The 20531-nt window shown below is 34.7% G+C and overlaps 1 protein-coding gene across 2 annotated transcripts in view; it reads left to right on the plus strand.

The window, feature by feature from the left end:
• The window catches only part of LOC306869931 (RING-type E3 ubiquitin-protein ligase PPIL2-like), a 45448-nt gene that overhangs the window by 7740 nt on the left and 17177 nt on the right, over positions 1–20531 (plus strand). For both annotated transcript variants that reach the window (XR_013784220.1, XM_079416887.1), the window contains exons 9-16: positions 692–767; positions 2053–2213; positions 4124–4199; positions 5097–5203; positions 9152–9241; positions 9470–9503; positions 18444–18561; positions 19045–19101. Coding sequence is in view for 1 of the 2 variants with exons in the window: in XM_079416887.1 (XP_079273013.1) it covers positions 692–767; positions 2053–2213; positions 4124–4199; positions 5097–5203; positions 9152–9241; positions 9470–9503; positions 18444–18561; positions 19045–19101 (719 nt within the window). In the remaining variant the exon portion in view is untranslated. The remainder of the gene's footprint in view (positions 1–691; positions 768–2052; positions 2214–4123; positions 4200–5096; positions 5204–9151; positions 9242–9469; positions 9504–18443; positions 18562–19044; positions 19102–20531) is intronic.

A 20531-nucleotide genomic window follows, 5' to 3' on the forward strand; every position in this document is an offset into this window, starting at 1 on the left:
TTTAAGGTCAGGGAGAGAGTTGATGGGTGTTAAGGGGGGTTTTTGGAGAAATAGAAATGGACTTGGGAGTTATTTTCGGGTGAGATTAGGCCGTATGGCTCAGAGTGGGAGCTTTGGACATGTCTATCCCTGGAGCTCGAGGAAGGGCAGGTCAGGGAGGTGACGGGCGGTGGGGTTTCCAGACAGACACAGAGGTTATTTTGTGTGCCATGTTGAGTGGGAAAGCTGGAGGAGTTTTAAAAGGATTGATGAGGGGAATATTTGAAAAGAGAGTGGGAGTTTAGCTAAAATAGCAGGACTGAAATGGGTTGTGGTACAGTTTCACTGTCTGACCTATTTGGAACGGATACTACGGTGGGTCACTCAAAGTGTGGAGGAGAGAGAGAGAGAGATGAGAAGGTCCTGAACTCTCTTTTGTTTGTGTGTGAGTGTGTTGCAGCAGGCGAGCCCTCAAACTGTCCAGACAGCAACTTTTCCACTAAACTGATAAAACTCTGCCAAAACAGATTCATTAGAGATTGTTTACTTGTCTTTCTATTTAGGGGAAAATATGAAATGAGCTATTTTATAACAATTGTGCAGTCCTGGGATGAGTACATATTTGATTTGTTTTTACATAATGATCCATGCATAGTTTGTCAGCAAATCTGGGGTTGTCATTTAACATCTCATTTTGTCATTTGTATCACAGGATCCCACAAATCTGGATAAATTCAACGTCTCCAACTTCTTCCATGTGAAAAACAATATGAAAGTCCTCGACCCTGGTGAGTTCAGTTCGTTTCAGCAAAGGTCTCGCTATTTTGGGAAGAGCATACGATTCATAGTGTGATTACAGTATGTGCAAATTTTGTGTCTTATTGTTAACTAAAATTATTAAAAATATTTTTTGTTAATTTAAATAAATCTGAAATAAAATAGAATTATTAAATGAAAAACCTAAATGAAAATGTGAACTGTTGACTTGAGATCTAATTGAAAATAAATACACTGAAGTGCTAAAATGACTAACACTAAAACTGAAATAAAATAAATAAAAGCCAAATAAAAATACGAAAAAAACTAACACTAATAATTACAAAAATTTATAAAATTACTAAAACTAAATTCATATATTACAATAAATAAATAAAGCTAATTACAAAATATTATAAAATAGTAATAGTTGTATTAGTAAATAAATAATACTAAAATTAACACTAATGTGTGGTCTACAGCAGAGCACACGGTGTTCCACAATGCAACAGATTGCAAAAATCTTTTTTTTTTTTTTTTTAAAGTTCCAAAAGAGTGATTCATCAATTGGACTTTAGTAATAATTTATTTTTCTAGGAACAATTGGATTTTGTTAAATTGGATTTAAACTCCTATTTCCCCATCATGCTCTGCCTGTCAGTCAATTAGACTTTACCTTTGAGAGTTGAATCGTTTAGCTCCAGGCTCAGGTGTGCTATTTTCACATTACAGTCTCCATTCCTTACATTTTATTATGTAGCCATATTACTTGCATTAGCCCATCTGTGATGATTTTAGGAAATTAACTGGTTAATGAGGTAGAGCTCTATGTAATTCGCTGAGGACTCGCAGTGCATAATGAATTAATGAAAGAAGTGTGTTTGCCAAATGATGTGAATTCAGTGGAAGGCCTGAACATGGCATACTCAAAAGGCCATAAAAATAACCATCATGACAGGAATGCAAGATGACTGTGTGTGCGTATATCACTGTAGACTTGTAGTCACTGACCTGGCGGTCTTAAATTAGCTGGAGAGGTCCATATTACTGACAGCACTGCAACACTGATTTTTTATTTTTGAGAAATGACTTGCTTATTATAGCTCTTTTGTTGGTTTTGATTGTTTCTGTTGTCCTCATTTGTCACTTTGGATAAAAACGTCTGCCAATGACTAAATGTTAATGTAAATGGAATAGAAAGTTCAAAATAACAGCATTTTAACATATATATCATATACAAGGTTACCAAGTTTTTGTGACTGTTGTGTTATGTTGTGAAAATGTTACTTTTATGAGCTCCATTTTTATCCCCTACAGATGAGGAGAAAGCCAAGCAGGACCCATCATACCATCTGAAAAGCACAAACCTGGAGACGCGAGAAACGCTAGCAGAGCTCTACAGGGACTATAAAGGAGATGAGCTGTTGGCCTCCACTATGAAAGAGCCAGAAGCCAAAAAAACAGACAAGCTCAATGCTGTGAGTGCTTTAAGATATTGCTTTTCTAGCTGTAGTCAGTGGCAGAGTCTTCGCTCTCTTCTTTGTCTTCATTGATTCATTTCTCTCTTCTGTCTGTCGTCGTTTTGAAATGGTTATATATCATGAGAAACACAGACTGTAATACGTTTTTTGAACTGGTTGTGCTTCACAATCTAGATTTAAAATTGGATGTCAAATGGTGACTTCACACACTACCAAATTATTTATCATACAGATGAAAATGAAAATGTTTTTCCACTCGTATCAAAACTAACCTGTATATAGAAATCATAACAGTAGCAAAAACAACATGTTTAATTCTAAAAGGTGGACATTACCAAAATTTAATTTAATGTAAATTACAGCTGTTTTTGGTTCAGGAAAACTTGCTTAATACTTGTATTCAGCAAGGATGTATTAAATTGATCAAAAATGACAGTAAAGATATTTGTTAAAGAAGATTTCTATTTAAAAATGCTGTTCTTTTTGAACTTTGTATTTTCTAAGAATCATATAAAAACTTTGTTTCCGCAAAAATATTAAGCAGCACAACTGTTTTCAACATTAACAATCATAAGAAATGTTTCTTGGGCAGCAAATCAGTATATTAGAATGATAGAAGACTATGTTAAAAATTCAGCTTTGCTATCACAGGAAAAAAAATCAATTTTAAACTATATGAAATTAGAAAAGAGATTTTTAAATTGTAATAATATTTAAAAATACACCTATTTTTGATCAAAGAAATTGATCCTTTGTGAGTGTAAGACATAAAACATTGAAAGCCTTACAAACCTCAGACCTTCAGTAGTGTAATAATGGGTGCTAATGGCGTCTTCTGCGAGGTGTTTGAGGCCAGATAAAGCAGTTCTGTGCAGTGCTGTTTGGGTCACAGTGAGCTATCTTGCTGTGCTTTTTGAAGTGTCTGTGCATTATGAGGTGATTTGACTCTCAGACTCTACCACCATCACGCAGCAACTGGAGCAGAAGAAAACGCCCCACAGGATCCTCAACCGACCACATACACTTACAGCAAGAATCACAATTTCTTCTGAATGTCATGTCAATTTTTTGCATTTTTGTATTAATGATCTAAAATTAACACATTTACTCACTTCCTGGGAAACGACACCAGATAGATACCTGGTCTCTAAACCATAAGAGGTTGGTTTTTTTTCATACTTACTCTGCGATGGTTTTAAGTGCATCTCTGGCCATGTCTCAAGTCTTCTTTTAGCCCAGGTTGAAGTGTGTCTACCCCCGTGCTTTCAGCTATATTAGCTTTGCTTGCTCAGCCTATTCACAGTTCAGGCATTGAATGTAATTGGCTCGACTTTTAGCATGAATGCCAGTCTATTTCAGCCCTAGCTGTGCTGGATTTGCATTGTGACGCTAAAATAGCCTGGCATCCAGGTCCACTCTCCTACTGAATTAGCTTTGCTATTTCTACACCGTACTAAGATAACTATAATATACCAAAGACAACTATGTCCATTTTAAGCCCAAAATTTAAGCAAAATAAACAAATAGATTTAAATTCAAATTTTAAGTTCACAAAAATACATTACACATTGTGTATTATTTATGTTACAGAAAGAAATACCTTAATTTGACTTGTGTATTCATAATATATTAAAATTCAAATACAGCCTTGGTGCGCATAAGAGACATGTTTTAAAAAAACATATCTATCATATTTATATCAATAAAACATACCCACCTATCTGTCAGTCTTCACAATGAATGGGTAATAAAACACTATTATTAAGTGTGATAGACACATAAGGAGGTGTTTGAGTGATGTCATGCATGTGAAGATCATTTAGTTGTTTTGGATGTGGGTGTTAGAGCTTATTTTGTCTTATCTGGAGAGTCTTATCTGTAAACCGTGTCTGTCTCTCTTCCTCCAGGCTCACTATTCCACTGGAAGAGTGTCTGCCTCCTTCACATCTACAGCAATGGCTCCAGCCACCACCCATGAAGCAGGTAATGGAGTTATAAATGAAATGCTTCCCTGCGTACTCGTACCAAACAAATCAGTCAACTGACAGTTTTAGGCTGCTCTTGCCACTTTTGTGTGAAATATGCATCAGACGTTCCATGGGGCAAGGTTGGGATTAATCAGTCACAAACTTGACATTAGTCTTCTCAGGGTTCCTTCTCTAAGTTCACACTACCGATACTCATTGGCTTAATTAAAGAAAGAGTTCACCCAAAAATGAACATTTGCTGAATATTTACACACACTTAGGCCATCCAAGATGTAAATTTGGAGAAATGTAGCATTCACCAATGGAGAATGAGTCCAAACAGCTGATTAAAACATCACAGTAATCTACAAGTATTCCACACCTTTCCAGTCTATCAGTTAGCATCTTGTGAAGTGAAAAGCTGCATGTTTGTAAGAAACAAATCAGTGATTAAGACGTTTTAAGGTGAGTGCATTTTATGCAAATTAGCATTTTTGGTTAAACCATTCCTTTACTGCCTACATATCTTGAATGCACTTAGTTGCTCTGGGTTAACACATCTGCCAAATGTGCAAATGTAAATGTCACCATGACTGGTGATGCACACAACAAATGACACCATTTCCCTTTTTGTTTATGCTGGGAAGAAGTTGAATGCATTTCATAACATTGCATCATTGCGCTACCTGAAACTCCTGGCAAGTATTAGAGCTGATTCGTATTTTATTCTCATTTAGAGTGAATCTGGCTTCAGTATACCTCAGGAAACCATCTGGCAGCTGTCAAATCGCTTTAGCATGCCTGTTAATTCTCTTTCGGACTAGGCAGTTAGGATACAAAATGTTGTCAATACTGTCCACAGCAGAGTCATTCATAAATGTAAAGAATAAAAATATTTGCCTTGTGATTTCAGATGCTATTTCCGACGATGCCGTTCGCTACCAGTATATTAAGAAGAAAGGCTATGTCCGCATGCACACAAACAAAGGAGACCTGAATGTGGAGTTACACTGTGATAAGGTAACATGAACACTAGCACAAACCTCAGTTGGGTATATGTGTTGGTGGATTTAAACTTTTTAATGTTGTTCTATAAACATTTCTCGTCATCATGTGGGCTCATTATCTAATTGTGATTTTTCTGGCTCTGTTAGTCACTTTGTTTGCTGTCACAGTGTCAGATCAAGGCCAGATCTGACTCTGGTCCACTTTTGGACACTTAAGTCATGCTTTCATTGCATTAGATACAAAATATCAAAGCAAGTGGTGTCTGCAAACAGTTGTTGCTAGAGCTTTTCTCAAAAGTAATTTCACATTTATGTGCCACTTTTTCAATTATTTTTAACCTGCTGACCTTAAGGTCAATCAGTTCCAATCAATTTCACACAGGTGTTCAAGCAGATTAACTACAGTGTAATATATCAACAGTAAACATGTTTCAAAAAGTTTGACAACTGGTAGATATTTTCATTTATTTATATTACCGTTCAAACAGTTTGGGATCAGTAAGATAGTAAGGATGCATTAAATTGATCAAAAGTGACAGTAAAGACATTTATAATGTTACAAAAGATTTCTATTTTAAGTCAATACTGTTCTTTTGAGTTTTCTTTTCATCAAAGTATCCTGAAAAAAGTGCATCAGTTTCCACAAAAATATATCTGTTATTAATAAGAAATGGTTCTTGAGCAGCAAATCAGTATGATTTCTTGAGTAATGACAGCTAAAAAAAGATCAGATTTGCCATCACAGCAATAAATAACATTTTAAAACATATTAAAGTACAAAACCATTATTTGTAATTTAAATAATATTTCACAATATTACTGTTTTTACTATATTTTGATCAAATAAATGCAGCCTTGGTAAGCAGAAGAGACTTTAACGTAAAAAACAAAAATCTAGCGTTTGTGCATTTATAATAAATGTATTTAGACTACAGTTTTACATATAAATAGGCTACCTAGAAACCATATAGTTGCATTTTTACCACAGTATTGAGGTGCTATATGTGTGGATTTAACTTATCATGATGTAAATGTATGCTACTATGGAAGAACAGTGGTTAATTTTAATAAAACTCAAACAGTCAGAAAAATAAAAGATTACCATATGTGTACGTAGGGGGGGGCATGATCTAAAGGCTGTCTTGTCTGTACATAATGTATAATTCATGCGTCCAGAGTGCTCAATCTCACTGACACGCTGCAACTGCTGACCTACATTGATTGACTCACTCTATTTCCTTTATTTCTCGTTTTTACGTTGTCTTGTTTTTCTAACTCTGCTCTAGTTGCCTGTTAGCTTTTGCTGTTAATGTCAGATTCTTTCTGTTTGTGTCTTTTTCTAATGCGTTTTCTCTCTTCTCATTTCTTTTCCTTGATGCATCCCACTGAGCTTGTAAAATCATCCCTGCCATAAAACACTTCCTCGGAAAAAATTGTGGTCGTTCTGGCCTTGCGCTGGCGGTAACACTTACCCATAGTTCTCTCTTCTCAGCTGAGCAGATGCAGGGTCCCTGTTCTTATTTATGTGAGAGCGTGTGCCAGGCTCTCCCTCTTGGGTCAAAACTGCACATCAATCCCTTTATATCTATCATTTAGTGTTTCACTTTAACACAGTGCAGGGATATTGGTGAGCTTTGTCATACTGACTTTTTGATTACATAAGATTCCATACGCTTAAATCACATTTATTGTGTTTTAGCACTATTTTATCATGAACAATTTAGCTCAATCTTTAATTGATGCAGTGCACAAAAGCAGCAGACGGCCTTTACAAGGCCAAACAACTTGGTTAGAAAATTCCTTGAATTTTAGAATTAAAGTTTAGAAAACAGATCCACTTTGTTCTATTCCAGGTGTGCAGAGACAGCAATAAAATGCATCCTTTAGTAGTGTGTTTGTGTCAGTGTGACTTGGGAACCAAAGTAAACACTGCCTAATGGACACAGAAACAGTATTTCATGCTCTTCATAGTCCTAGTAACTAGGTGCTATTTTAGTGTCTTTTCATTGGCTGTGTGCTTGTCAAATCAGGATAAAGAGGATAGGTCACATTGATAAGAAAATGGCCCTCTGCCTGTTTTCTTCCTCTCCTCCAGTCCCTCCCTCCTGTGGTTTGCCTGCATTTGTGATGATGCTATTTGTGGTGCAGGGTTTACAAAGCAGTAATAGCTTTTCTTTCTTTTTTTCTGTAAGGCTAAATCTTATGAAAGGACAAGAAAAATGTCAAGATCATGTTCATATCTCACTGTAGAACAAAATATAAATATATTTTGCCAAAATAAAATGAAGCCTATTTTAGGGTGTTTTGCTTTTCATAACAATTAAGCAAAAAAAAATGACTGTAATATTGTTAGAAATACAGTAATTATAATGACTTTAAAATGAAACAGACAGTACCTAGCCTTTATAAGCGCTTTACAATTTAAATAATGTTTTTTAATGTATTTATTAATTTATTTATTCAATGTGTAAATTAATCAATTAAAATCATTTAATATTTCATATATTAATTTTGTTACTGTAATGAGAATGGAGTTTTTAGCATAGGTAAATGCAAAACTCTTCTAAATTATTCAGTTCTCCAAAAATAGTCTTCATTTATATAAGCAAAATATGATTTTTTTTAGAAACACACGTCCTGTTGTCCATGATTTACAGTTTGCAGCACATGATGGCATCTAGATTGGAATGTCATTCTGGACACTGACAGCTCTATAAAATTGTCAGGTCTAGATGGCGGAGATGATTGAGATCTTACATGACAACTTTATTTTTGTTGGTGTTTTGTGTGCATTTCATGCATGAGTGTGTGACATTGAAATCCGAATGTTTTTTAAGTTCTGACATGCTTGACCTCCTCTCGGGGTGACTTATAAATGGTTAATGTGGAATTTGCTTCTGCATCTCCCAGTAAGGCACACAATGTCTTTCCTGAACACAGGAATGGAGAGGGATGTCTGATCGCCATAGAAACGAACACATAAACATTTACAGAGAGGGAGAGGAAGCAAGTGCTTTAACTTTCAGTGCTTTGTTTTTTTTTAAACAACATCTTGCATAAGCCTTTCACTTCCTGAATGACCTAGCAGACTCATACATTCAAAGCTGCCAGATGTATTACTAACAAACCTAATTGTTTATTGACCTTTATAGCCCACAGACGGTCCTTTTGGTAGCACACAAGGGCTTTGAGAGAAGGGCTTGTATGTTAAGTAAAATAATTAAATCATCTGAAGTTATAGTGGACACAGTTCTTGTCATTTTCATGAATGATTAAAAGATGCAGTTTCATTAATGTGAATGTGTCGCAGTCTTTTGGGTTTAAATTCCCTTTGGTTGAATCTCATAAAGAAATACCATTTATTTCACCTCAAATATCATAAGCAAAAAAAGGATCATTAAGATTTTTTGCATTGTGGCATTATTTTCATAATAATTAAGCTCATTAATAATCATCCTGTCCAGACATAGTTTTATTTAGTGCAGTAAATTCTTCCATTATGTATAAATACTACTATATGTTTAATAATAAAATAATCATTTATCTTAGTTTTTCTTGCACTATAGTAATACAAATTTTTTTGTGTTGTCACAATGGAAAAAAAATCCTAATGATCCTAAAAAAAAATTCCTAATTTTTTTTGTAATTTTTATTTTATTTTATTTTATTTTTTACTGTTTTTCGCTATTTACAGATTCATAGTTCCTAGAGATTTAGTAGATTCAAGTCGCAGGATCTTCAAAAGAGTGTTATTGCTTGTCCTGAGATACTTTATGTGATTTGTATGGTCTCCTGTTTCTCACAACCACAACAAAGATATATATTTGTAAATGAATAAAAATTTCTTCACCCCTTCTTCAGTGTAGCGGGCTGCTATGCAAGTGTCATCATAATGACAAACAGTTTTTATAAATCACATTTCCTAACATTAAAAAACTGATATTTGTTTTATTCCTTGCAGGTCCCCAAGGCTGGAGAAAACTTTATTAAACTGTGTAAGAAAGGATATTATGACGGCACAATATTCCACCGCTCTATTAGAAATTTCATGGTAAACAAATTTTTCATAAAATTATATTTTATTCATTATATTGATGTAAGTGAAGTAGTTTAGATATTAGATTTTTTCGATTTTAATTTCATTTTGTTTGGTCAGGCTTGGCATTTTCCATGATATTGGAGTTCCCATAGATTTCTAGCCATTTAAAGCAATAGAGTTACCTTCACTTTGTTTATCTTTAAAAATACGTGGCATATTTATGTTGTTTGTTATTTTCAGATTCAAGGAGGAGACCCTACAGGGACTGGTACAGGTAATCGTTTTTACATTTGTTCTGAATCATTTATCATTTTGATCACTGGACTGACGGTGATGATTATTTGCATAATGTATACATACATGCAATGTTTACAATGTACAAATTATGCTTTTAAGGTCATTCAGGCTTTAAAAGTGCATTAAAATCAAAACAATATAAAGTCCTTGAACATGAAAAGTAATTTAACTTTAAGTCAAGTTTAAGTATATTTCCCCACAAGAATGAATGTTTTATCATGTATCCCACTCTGAGCTTTGAGAGGGTTGTGGGACACGAGCAGGACAGAGCCCATCTCTTGTCTCTTATCTTCATGTTTTCTCCCAAAATTCCAAAGTAATTGAACTGAATTATCGGTGCATGTAAAATATACTGTACTACAGATCCGTGCACATGACGTGAAAAAAAAGAAAGAAATATCATTAATTTGTTCCCATAATTTGTGGCCATGTTTCATGAATTTGTTCCCTTGTTAAATTAAAACTAAGGAACGAATTAGTACAAATTGGACATGATTTAACTAAAATAACTTAACAAATAAATAAGTCATGGAATTGAATTTTTTATTTGTGGCCACAATATCTTTCATATTTCCCCTTCCCCATGCCTTACTTTGTCTAACAAGTACATGAAAGCAAGTTCATATACAGTGCCCTCCAAAAGTATTGGAACAGTAAAGACAAAATTGCTCTGTTGGCTGTGGAGTCAAGACATTTACAAATATGATTAAAAGATGAATATGAGACAAAACTACAGAATGTCACATTTTATTATTGGGTGATTCAGCACTTTTAGAGTTTCATCCCTCTATCTGATGTGAGAATAAATATTGGAACAGTTGCCTCACAGGTCTTTCTAAGTGATCAGCTGTGTCCCGTTGCATTAATTCTTCAGATATTAAAAGCAGGGAATGTGTCGTATCAGTTATATCCATTGCTTCTGCATTCTGAATCTTGCATTCGATGATGACACACACAAACCAGGATGAAGACGAGGGAGCTGACTTTGAGAGAAAAGCAAGCAATTTGGATGCTAAAAGAAAAGAGGAAGTCAGTTAGAGCTCTAGCAAAAACAAAGGGCATGGAGAAATCAAGAGTTTGGAAACCACCAGCGTCCAACCAACAACGACCTGATCAGCTGAGAAAACAACAGTAGTTGATGACAGACAAATCATAAAAGCTGTGAAAATTAACCCTAAAAGACATGTCTGTAAAATCACCAACAAATTCCAGAAAGCTGGATCCCAAGCATACAGCCTCATCTGTAAAGCATGGTGGAGGTGGTGTCATGGCATGGGCATGCATGGCTGCCTCTGGAACAGGCCCTCTCATCTTTACTGATGACTTAATGTATGATGACAGTAGCAGAATGAATTTGGAAGGGTACAAAACCATCTTGTCTACCAATATTCAAGAAAATGCCACCAGATTCATTGGGAAGTGCTTCATGTTGCATCAGGACAATGACCCAAAACACCCTGCCAGTTCAGTCAAGGAATTTATAAGGGCAAAGAAATGGAAAGTCTTAGATTACCCAAATCAATCTCCAGATTTATATCCGAATGAACATGAATTTCACCAGCTGGAGAGTAAAGGCAGAAACTGCCCAAAACAAGCAACAATTGGAATTGGTTGCATTAAAGGCTGGGAAAAGCATTTCAAAGATGAGACCAAGAGTCTGGTGATGTCTATGGGTCACAGACTCACTGCTGCGATTGTGTGCAAGGGATCTGCAACTAAATAGTTTTATATCTGCCTTATGTTCAACTGTCCCAATATTTATGCTCACATCAATGAGTGGGATGAACTCTAAAAGTGCTGTTCTTTTTATTTGGTAAAACATGTATGTGTTGAAACGGCTAATAATTAAATGTGATATTCTCTAGTTTTGTCTCATATTCATCTTTTAATCATATTTGCAAATGTCTTGACTCCACAGCCAACAGAGCAATTTTGTCTTTACTGTTCCAATACTTATGGAGGGCACTGTATATTAAATACAAAGAATAAAAAGTAGATAGAGAGCTAGTGTGAGTTTTGTTTAAAATTTTTATTATAAATAAAAAGAAAACCAGTAGATAGAATAGAACAAAATAAGAGAGAATGCTAGTGTTAGACGGTCAAGTTTCTTTTATAAATACAGTATAATATATAAAAGAAAACAAGTAGAATAGAGAGTGTTAGTGTTAGAGGGTCAAGTGTAGGAGGAAGAGATAATGTCATTAATGGCTAAATTGTCAACAGATCACTTACTGAAAGTAAAAAGTTAGGCTGACAATGCTCTCTCTAATGGTTTGAGTGACCACACAACAGAACACAAAGCCATGTACGGCTTAATTCAAATGTATGGGCTCACGTACCGCTCTCGTTCGGCATGAATCCAAATGTTTCCATGGTCGCAATGTGGCATTTGGCTGCTAACCAGTTATTTCTTTGGTGAACAAAGCTTTGTGCTCGTGTCACTCGTGTCCTGATATTCACATCATATGCACAAAAATGTGTTTTGTTGTACCACCGCAGCGGGGGTACTTTACAACATGGTCCTCCTTGGTTGCTCTCTTCAGATTTTGTTTGGAAAACTGTGAGAAATACTGATATTTAACGTGATCTTTTTCCAGGAAAGTGCAATTAGAGCCTTTTTTTCAATCACATCAAATTAAATATGGCATCTACCCTCACCAAGTTGCCAAATATATTGAATACATGGTTTTAGTTACAAGTCTAAGTCAGTTGGATGATTCATGTTCATTTTTGTGATTCTCCTTAAAATTGTCAAGGATTTTCGAATGGAGGCAATTACAGGAAGTTTAGCCTTTGATTAAAAAAATTGCTCTAACAAATTCTTCTTCATATTCAGTTGGTTAGATGAGCTTTTTATTGGGCTGTGCGATATGATATATATCGGATGGATGAAATAAAAAGTCTATCGTTTCATATTATGTTCTATCGTTTATTTCGTGGTGTCGCAAAATACATTGTTTACGGTAATACTTTTTCATCATTTGGATGACTGCACACGCCACCACGTGGCAAGAAGGGGAGACAGAACCAGGTGGAGAACGACCAGAACAAAAGGAGGAGCTCGTTCCTAAACGAGGGACTACATCTGTAGCATGGGCACACGTTTTTAAGCACTGCAGTTTTAAAACAACAAGCTATATGTGTGCGCCATCTGTGTATCTGTGTAAGAGGACCGCACATATTTATTTATTTTTTGGACTCTTTATTGACTTTATTGAACGATTACATAAACACACTTATATGCGTCAGAATCCCCGTCTTTGCAAGTATCCTCATAAGCACAGCGATTTAGGTCTTAAAAGAGAGTAAACAGCTGAAAAAGAAAAAGCATATGTAACATTGGATCCGGATTTTGGTCTTAAAGGGGAAGCTGCCCAATAATCGTTCTGTCTGCCATTCATATTAATCATAGCACATTGCTAGAAAATCTCTCACTGCTCTTGAATAAATCACTTTTGTAACTTTAATAAGAAGAAATAATAATAATAACGATATTTATATATATGTATAGAATCTATACATAATACACGTATTAATTATATTTATCATAGTGAAGACTAATTAATTTACACAATGTATGTAGTGTTTCTTATTTTATTTTAGTTTTTTTGTCCTATTGCTTGCAATTAGTTTCTTATCCTTATTTCATCACTGACTGTTTATTTATCTTCAGTGAGCTTGAGTTTTTTTTTTTGTCTATTTTTAGGCTTGTATTAGTTTGATGTTGACATTGGTGACAAGGATTATGAAAATTTTATGGTATCAAAGATTTTAATATCATAACCTTTTTAAAAGAAAATAATTACTATATTGTGATATATATCGTTATCGTGATATAAGATTTGTCATATCGCCCACCCTTAGCTTTGTATTACTTTCTCAGACTTTCCCGAGCTGTCTAGACAATATGACCTCAGCTTTCATCAGAACATCAAACTGAATGGCTTTTTTGATGCACGTTTACGAGGGATGTTTTCCTGTGGTCATGAGTGTTTAAAGGTGCAGGTCTAACTGAGAAACAGAAAGGGTATGGAGTTAGTGCTCTCTATTCCCATGTATCTAAAATTCAATCGCATAAAAAATGCACCAGCCTCACCTGAGACCCTTGTGTAAAAAGAAGGACTGAAAGCAGAAGGAAGTAGACCGAAAGATTTGTCATGAACAGAGAGTGAATTTTAAAGTGTTTAGACTTGAAGCAACTTCTATCTTCCAGTCATTCTCACGCGTATATTACCATGCATATTGAGGCGAGGTTTGCTAATGCATTTGACCTAAAATAGATGCAAATAAGAGGGTGAGATTTTGTATCAAATGTGTGCTTTTAGTCACTCGAGTGGGACAGTGTGTGAATGACACAGGGAAGGGAAGAGTTTGCAGTATCCTCAATCCTCAGTGATGCATTTAGATATGCATGTGATTATCTGTCAGAATGGCAACAATTATACAAATCAATTCCCTTGATTATAATTGTACAATAGTGTAATTAAAGGCACATGTCTTTTTGGAGGAATAATCACACAAAATCATTATTTTGTCATTTACTCTTGACGTTTCATATCTCTGTGACTTACTTTCTTCTGTAGAACACAAAAGGATTTTATAAAATAATATGGCAACTTTTTTAATTTAATGAAAGTTAATATGGGCTGGGGCTGTTAAACTCCAAAATGACAATAAAAAAGTCATATAATTGCAATCATGTGATGAACAGATTTTCAAGTTATTCGCTTAAAATTAATCCTGGTAATTTGGGAATTAATCTTTTTTTCAGTCGGATCTTCTCAATGAATCTGTTAATTCAGAAAATTAAAACCATAAAAAAAAATCATTACTTGAAATAAAATGGGCAATAACTGAAATGAAATATAAAAGTAACTTAAATTTCTTTTATTTCATCTAGTTGCCAGAGCAACATTTCTCATTTTCATTTAGTTTGTTGAAGTACAAAAATAACTAAAATGAAATAAACTAAAACGTGTCTATCAATATAGACACAGCGTTTAAAAAACTAATACAAATGACAAAATCACTAAACAAAATTACTAAAACTTGCAAATTAAAATGAAAACAAAGTATAAAAATAAAATGTATTTCAAAATAATAAAAAACTACACTGTAAAAAATGTCCGTGATTTTAACGGTAAAAAACTGTGAAATTGCTACAGTAAAAACCTGTAAAATGGTTAACGGTAAGTTCCTGTAAAATTTAAAGGGAAAAAACTTAAACTGACGTTCCCAGAAGTCCCTGCGTTGCATTTCAAATTTTGTTTGAATTTAATGTTTTTTTTCTTTGAAATAACAATGTTTTCTTATCAGTTATGTTTATTAGGGTTGTATGTTACATCTAATGTTGTTAAATTAATGTTTATTGCATATTTCAGTTTAATAATTCTCACCATGATGGTGCTTAGTGCTTGTGTGAATGACACTGTGCACCTTCTATATATGCTATTGTTTAAAAGCTGCTTGTGATGGGCTTTGGGTCATCATGTGACTTTCTCATCATCACCTGCATTTGGTGGTTATCAGTGTATTTCAAAGGTACAAAACAGATTTCAGTACTTCAATAGGTTGGTATGTTAACATTATATCAGTTAATGAAATTACGGTATTTAACTGTAAATTTAAGTTAAAACCGTAAAACCTTAAATGTTCTTACCGTATTTTTTACGGTAGAATTCCAGCAAACACAGCTGCCGTTTTTTTACCGTAAATTTTACAGATTTTTTTTTACAGTGTATAATAGTAATTTAATTTGTACTAAAACACTGGATCCACTTCACAAAACCTGGGTGTCACCTGCACGCAATGAATGACAACTTAAATTTTGATCTGTTCTTCATACAAAAGTTTCATGTTACTTGCACAAAACCTTTATTATTGCAAAGGAACAAGCAGTACTTAATTAAAATTTGTGGTTCAGAAACAGGTTTGAAACTGTGAGGGGGAGTTGACAGACATTTTTCTGTGAACTATCCCTTTAATATGAACCGTTAAAAGATATGTGATAAATGTTGACGTTATACCAACCATAATAACGTAGCTTTATTATTATTTTGAAGGCTTTGATCATGTATTCAGCCGTCCTGTTTTCCTCCATTTAGTTGAAAAATAGATAATATTAACCAAATTATCAAAATGTGTTTTGGATGCTGCAACAAGAAGTCATGAGTGTGACAAATCACACAATGTTCCTTTGAAGAGATGCAGCTTTCTGTAATAATGGTGCTCTGTTAGGCTGTGAATGAATGCAGTGATTATGATTCTGCAGGATTCGTCTACAAAATTAAACGAAGGCTTCTTACACAGTGGTTTGCTATCAGTGCAGCAGAAAACATCACAGCTCACGCTGACATGCACAGACATTTTTAGATATGCCTGCGCATGAATGAGCATATAAACATTACATTTACATTTAGTCATTTAGCAGACGCTTTTTTTCCGGAACCTGATTTCCGGTTAGTTTTGTAGTAGTCAATAACACTGAAATATTTAAAAAGTGTTTAATTGTTGTTGATTTGTTAAAGTTATGGCAATATGGGGAAGTCGTGGCCTAATGGTTAGAGAGTCGGACTCGTAATCGAAAGGTTGCGGGTTCGAGTCCCCGGCCGGCAGGAATTGTAGGTGGGGGGAGTGAATGTACAGCGCTCTCTCCACCCTCAATACCACGACTGAGGTGCCCTTGAGCAAGGCACCGAACCCCCAACTGCTCCCCGGGCGCCGCAGCATGGGTGTGTGTGTGTGCATTTGTTCACTACTCACTGCTGTGTGTGTGCACTTGAATGGGTTAAACGCAGAGCACCAATTTCGAGTATGGGTCACCATACTTGACAATACGTCACGACTTTACTTTTTTTTTTTTTTTTACTTTTTTAATATGATTGGGATTTTACATGAATGGCCGGTTGATCAGATTAAACATAATTGCCTATTTCCATCTGCGATAATTTTTAATTAGTCACTGCAGACTCATGAAGGTGGTACTTCAAGCTTGAATTACTAGATTGCCTTTGCATGAGATGGCTTTTTTATGTATGGTTTATTGATGATTTATTGTGTATTGCATAATTTTTTTAAGTAAAGTGATAATGCACAGCACTCCACAGAAGCTTGGATTTAACCATCTAACTTTGGATTTGAATATTTCTATTAAGTGCTCAAAATTGTTAAACCTTTTTTTTTTTTTTTTTTGAACAAATCACTTTTTCTTACCATTGTTTTTTAAATCTTGGTAGCGTTGGTATTCTGTCCGGTTGATTTTCATCCTTTTTTTCTCATCCTTTTTAATCAAGTCAGTGGCATGGGGTAGGAAATGTCAGCAAGGTCATAAATTATGCAGAAATGTCACCTGGGGAATGTTTATGAGGGTATGCAAGTTTTCAAAGGCAGATTGGTGTGCCATAAAGCCATCGCTCCACACCGACACCAGCTGCTGGACGTTAAACTCTTCTCTGCTCTGCTACAGCTACAATCATGCGCTACTGCTCATCGAGAAGTACAAAAGATTTTCAACCTCACATGACTGTGTGAATTCAGTCGGTGCAGGTGTCTCAGAACACCATCTGAGTTGCGGAAAAATGTTCCTACTCTTGCATTCGAGCGCAGTCTCATGTCAGTCTCTGCACGCACACACACACACAATCGCTTGCTGAGAGAGCTGCATCCAGCAGAGCTTTGATTGGGCGTGATGAAGCGTTAATTAGTGTACGTGATTTGGAGGCCTTTGGCATGAGGTGTTTGTTTATGGTGGCAGAAGACGACGCATGGTGCCTGTGCATGGGGCACTGGGTTAGTAATTCTATAAATGATTTGAAGTGATTCAAATAGACAATCTGGGTCAAGTTCAGTTGAACTGCTTTAATATTTCAGTGTAAATTCTGGGAAGAATTAAATAGTCAGACTGCATTATACACTAATATTAAGTGTGGTCTGTAATGTTTTTGAAAGGAGACTCTTAGCTGACCAAGGTTGCATTTATTTGATTAATACAGTGAAAACAGCAATATTGTAAAATATAATTCTATTTTAACATAACACTTTTTTTTATATATATATTTTCAAATGTAATTTATGATGCAAAGCTGAATTTTCAGGATCATCACTCAAGTTTTTAGTGTCACATTATTCTTCAGAAATCATTCTAATGTGCTTATTTGGTGCCCCTGAAATATTTATTATTATTAACAAGTTTAAAAAAACTGCTGTGCTACATAAATATCTGTAGAAAAGGTCATATTTAGTTTTCTTTCGTCAATAGGAAGTTTTAAAAAACTGCATTAATTTAAAAATAGAAATCTTTTGTAATATTGTAAATGTATTTACTGTCAGTTTTTATCAATTTAATGCATCCTTGCTGAATAAAATAATTTCTTTAAAAAAGAAATCTTACTGTTGCCAAAATTTGTTGTTTGTGTGATTTTTGGATTGCCACAGTTTATTGATTGCTGTTTATTTTTTTAAATGAAGCATATTGCTGATTGTTAGTATTTGAGATTTAATTACTAAACCTATTGAACTCCAGTAAGTAAATTGTCCCACCATCATTTGTGCTATGGACATGAATTTATCCTCAAATTGTGTGGCTTTTTTAAGGACCGTGTTACTTTTTAGGTGATCAGATTTACGATAAAATGAGCAGAAAAAATCCCAAGGACATTGAGTTAGGGACTTGAGGGAAAATTACACTTTATTTTGAAATGAACGTGTTTCTGTTTGTGTAAATGTGTTGTGCTGGATCACTGCTTTTGTTCTTCCGCTGTAATTATACCAGATTACAGATGTGATCCGGCATACAGCAGGGTTGTTATTGGCCAAGTGTCATGATGTGTTACTCTTAATCTCATACACAGGCTCCCCATTGTGTTTAATATTCATATTTCCCCCCTCCTGTTCCTCTCTCTGTTGTTGTGTGTATTAGGAGGAGAGTCTTACTGGGGCAAGCCGTTCAAGGACGAGTTCAGGCCCAATCTGTCTCACACGGGTCGTGGTATTCTGAGCATGGCTAACTCAGGACCCAACACAAATAAATCCCAGTTGTAAGTAAATGTTTCATCTGCTCATTACAGTGACTGGATTAATATCAAGCGCTCTGTTTAGAGTTTGTTTTAAACCTCTGAAGTATTAAACTTCTGCAATTAATTCAGCCCGAGCCTCTTAACAAATTTTGTATCATACATTACTTTAACCTGATGTCTGCTTTAGGTTTTTATAAACCTCTTTAACAGAAATTTAAGATTCTGTTTTAAATATTGACCTTTGACATCGCTAGAATTTTCTGCACGTTAAAGCTAACAAGCACCTGTGATGTCATTCTAATATTTGCATACTGAATTCTGGTTGGTCTTGTCTTTCATGTACTTATTTAACCCTCTTTAACCAGCAATAACAAATGAGAGGAAACAAAGCCTTCAACACTCTTTTTTGTTGCTATGTAAGCACTGATGTTTAGCTCATGAAAGGCAAATATAGAGTGTATGAAATTGTTCTTACTAAAATGTTTCTTTTCTGTTTACTTTCAGCTTTATAACTTTTCGCTCATGCGCATACCTGGACAGGAAACACACTGTGTTTGGAAGGTAATTTTATTTATGGATTGATTTGTCTTCAGTAACAGGACATTCACAGTCAAATAGCTTCATCAGGGCAGTACTAAATTAGAAAAAGAAAAAAAAAGTTTAATTTATTAAATATATTCTTCAAAGGGTTGGTAAACTTAGCTGTATTTTAGGTTTGCCCAACTAGTTGAATAAATAATTGAAATTGTGATTATAGCGCCAATGTTTTTTTTCAACCTTTTTAAAAAAAATTAAGGAAAATAACTGACAGTGATATCAATTGTGAATCTCAACACTACCGTTTAAAAATGTTTTTTTAAAAAGACTGTTTTAATGCTTTAGAAAATATTTTACGCTCACCAAACTGAATTTATCTGATTAAAAATACAGTAAAAACAGTAATATTGTGAAATATTATTACAATTTAAAATAACTGTTTGTATGAATATATTTAAAAATGTTATTTCTTTGATGGTAAAATAAATTTTCAGCAGCTATGATCCTTCAGAAATAACTTTAACATGTTAATTTTAGTGCTCAAGAAATAATTTAGTATTATTATCATCAATGTTAAAAACAGTTGTGCTGCTTAATACATTTGACAACAAGATTTTTTTTCAAAGTTCAAAAGAATAGCATTTATTTGAAATAGAAATCTTTTTAATATAAATGTCTTTGCTGTCACTTTTGATCATTTTTAATGCACCCTTGCTGAATAAAAGTGTTAATTTATTTTTTAAAGTCATACAGTCCTCAAATATTTGAATAGTAGTGTAGGTTTATCTTAAAATGTATGCATGTTTGTGTATTTGTGTAGAGATTGTTTATTATGGTGGATTCCCGTGAAGGTTAAATGGTCTATTTCTCATTTGGTCAGCTTTCTCGGTGTGAAACCCTTCCTGGGTAAAAGCATGTCTTCTGTTGAATCAGAACATTCCAGCACACACACACACACACACACACACACACACACACACACACACACACACACACACACACACTTTCACTCTGAGGGAAAGTCTTGCCCATTTGGCATTGAGTTGAAATCCTTGGACTCTAGCTGTGGAATTCAGAGGCTTGTCAGCATAAGTCTGAACCAAACTCCTGTGCACACTCACATGCACCCCTCAGTCTGTGTGTACTTACTGAGCACGTGCAGTGAGAACACACACACACACACACCCCTCAACCCTCAGCCTATGGGGCACCTAGAAACCTGAGGCTCAGGTTTAGTAGGAACAGCTGTACAAAGAGAGAAAGTACACAGCATGTGTGCATCTAGATCCAACGCAACAAATGGGGCATCATTTACTGATCATTTGCACGTTATAGATTTGTTTGCGGTCCTCCCAAGTTAAGAAATGTCTGAAAATGATAAAACACAAAAGGATAAATATTATGAAAGTGCATAGTGACTACGGCCTGTTAAGCTCCAAAAATAAAAAAAATTA

Source organism: Barbus barbus (assembly GCF_936440315.1).
Source record: "Barbus barbus genome assembly, chromosome: 5".
In the NCBI taxonomy this organism is placed as follows: Eukaryota; Metazoa; Chordata; class Actinopteri; order Cypriniformes; family Cyprinidae; genus Barbus; species Barbus barbus.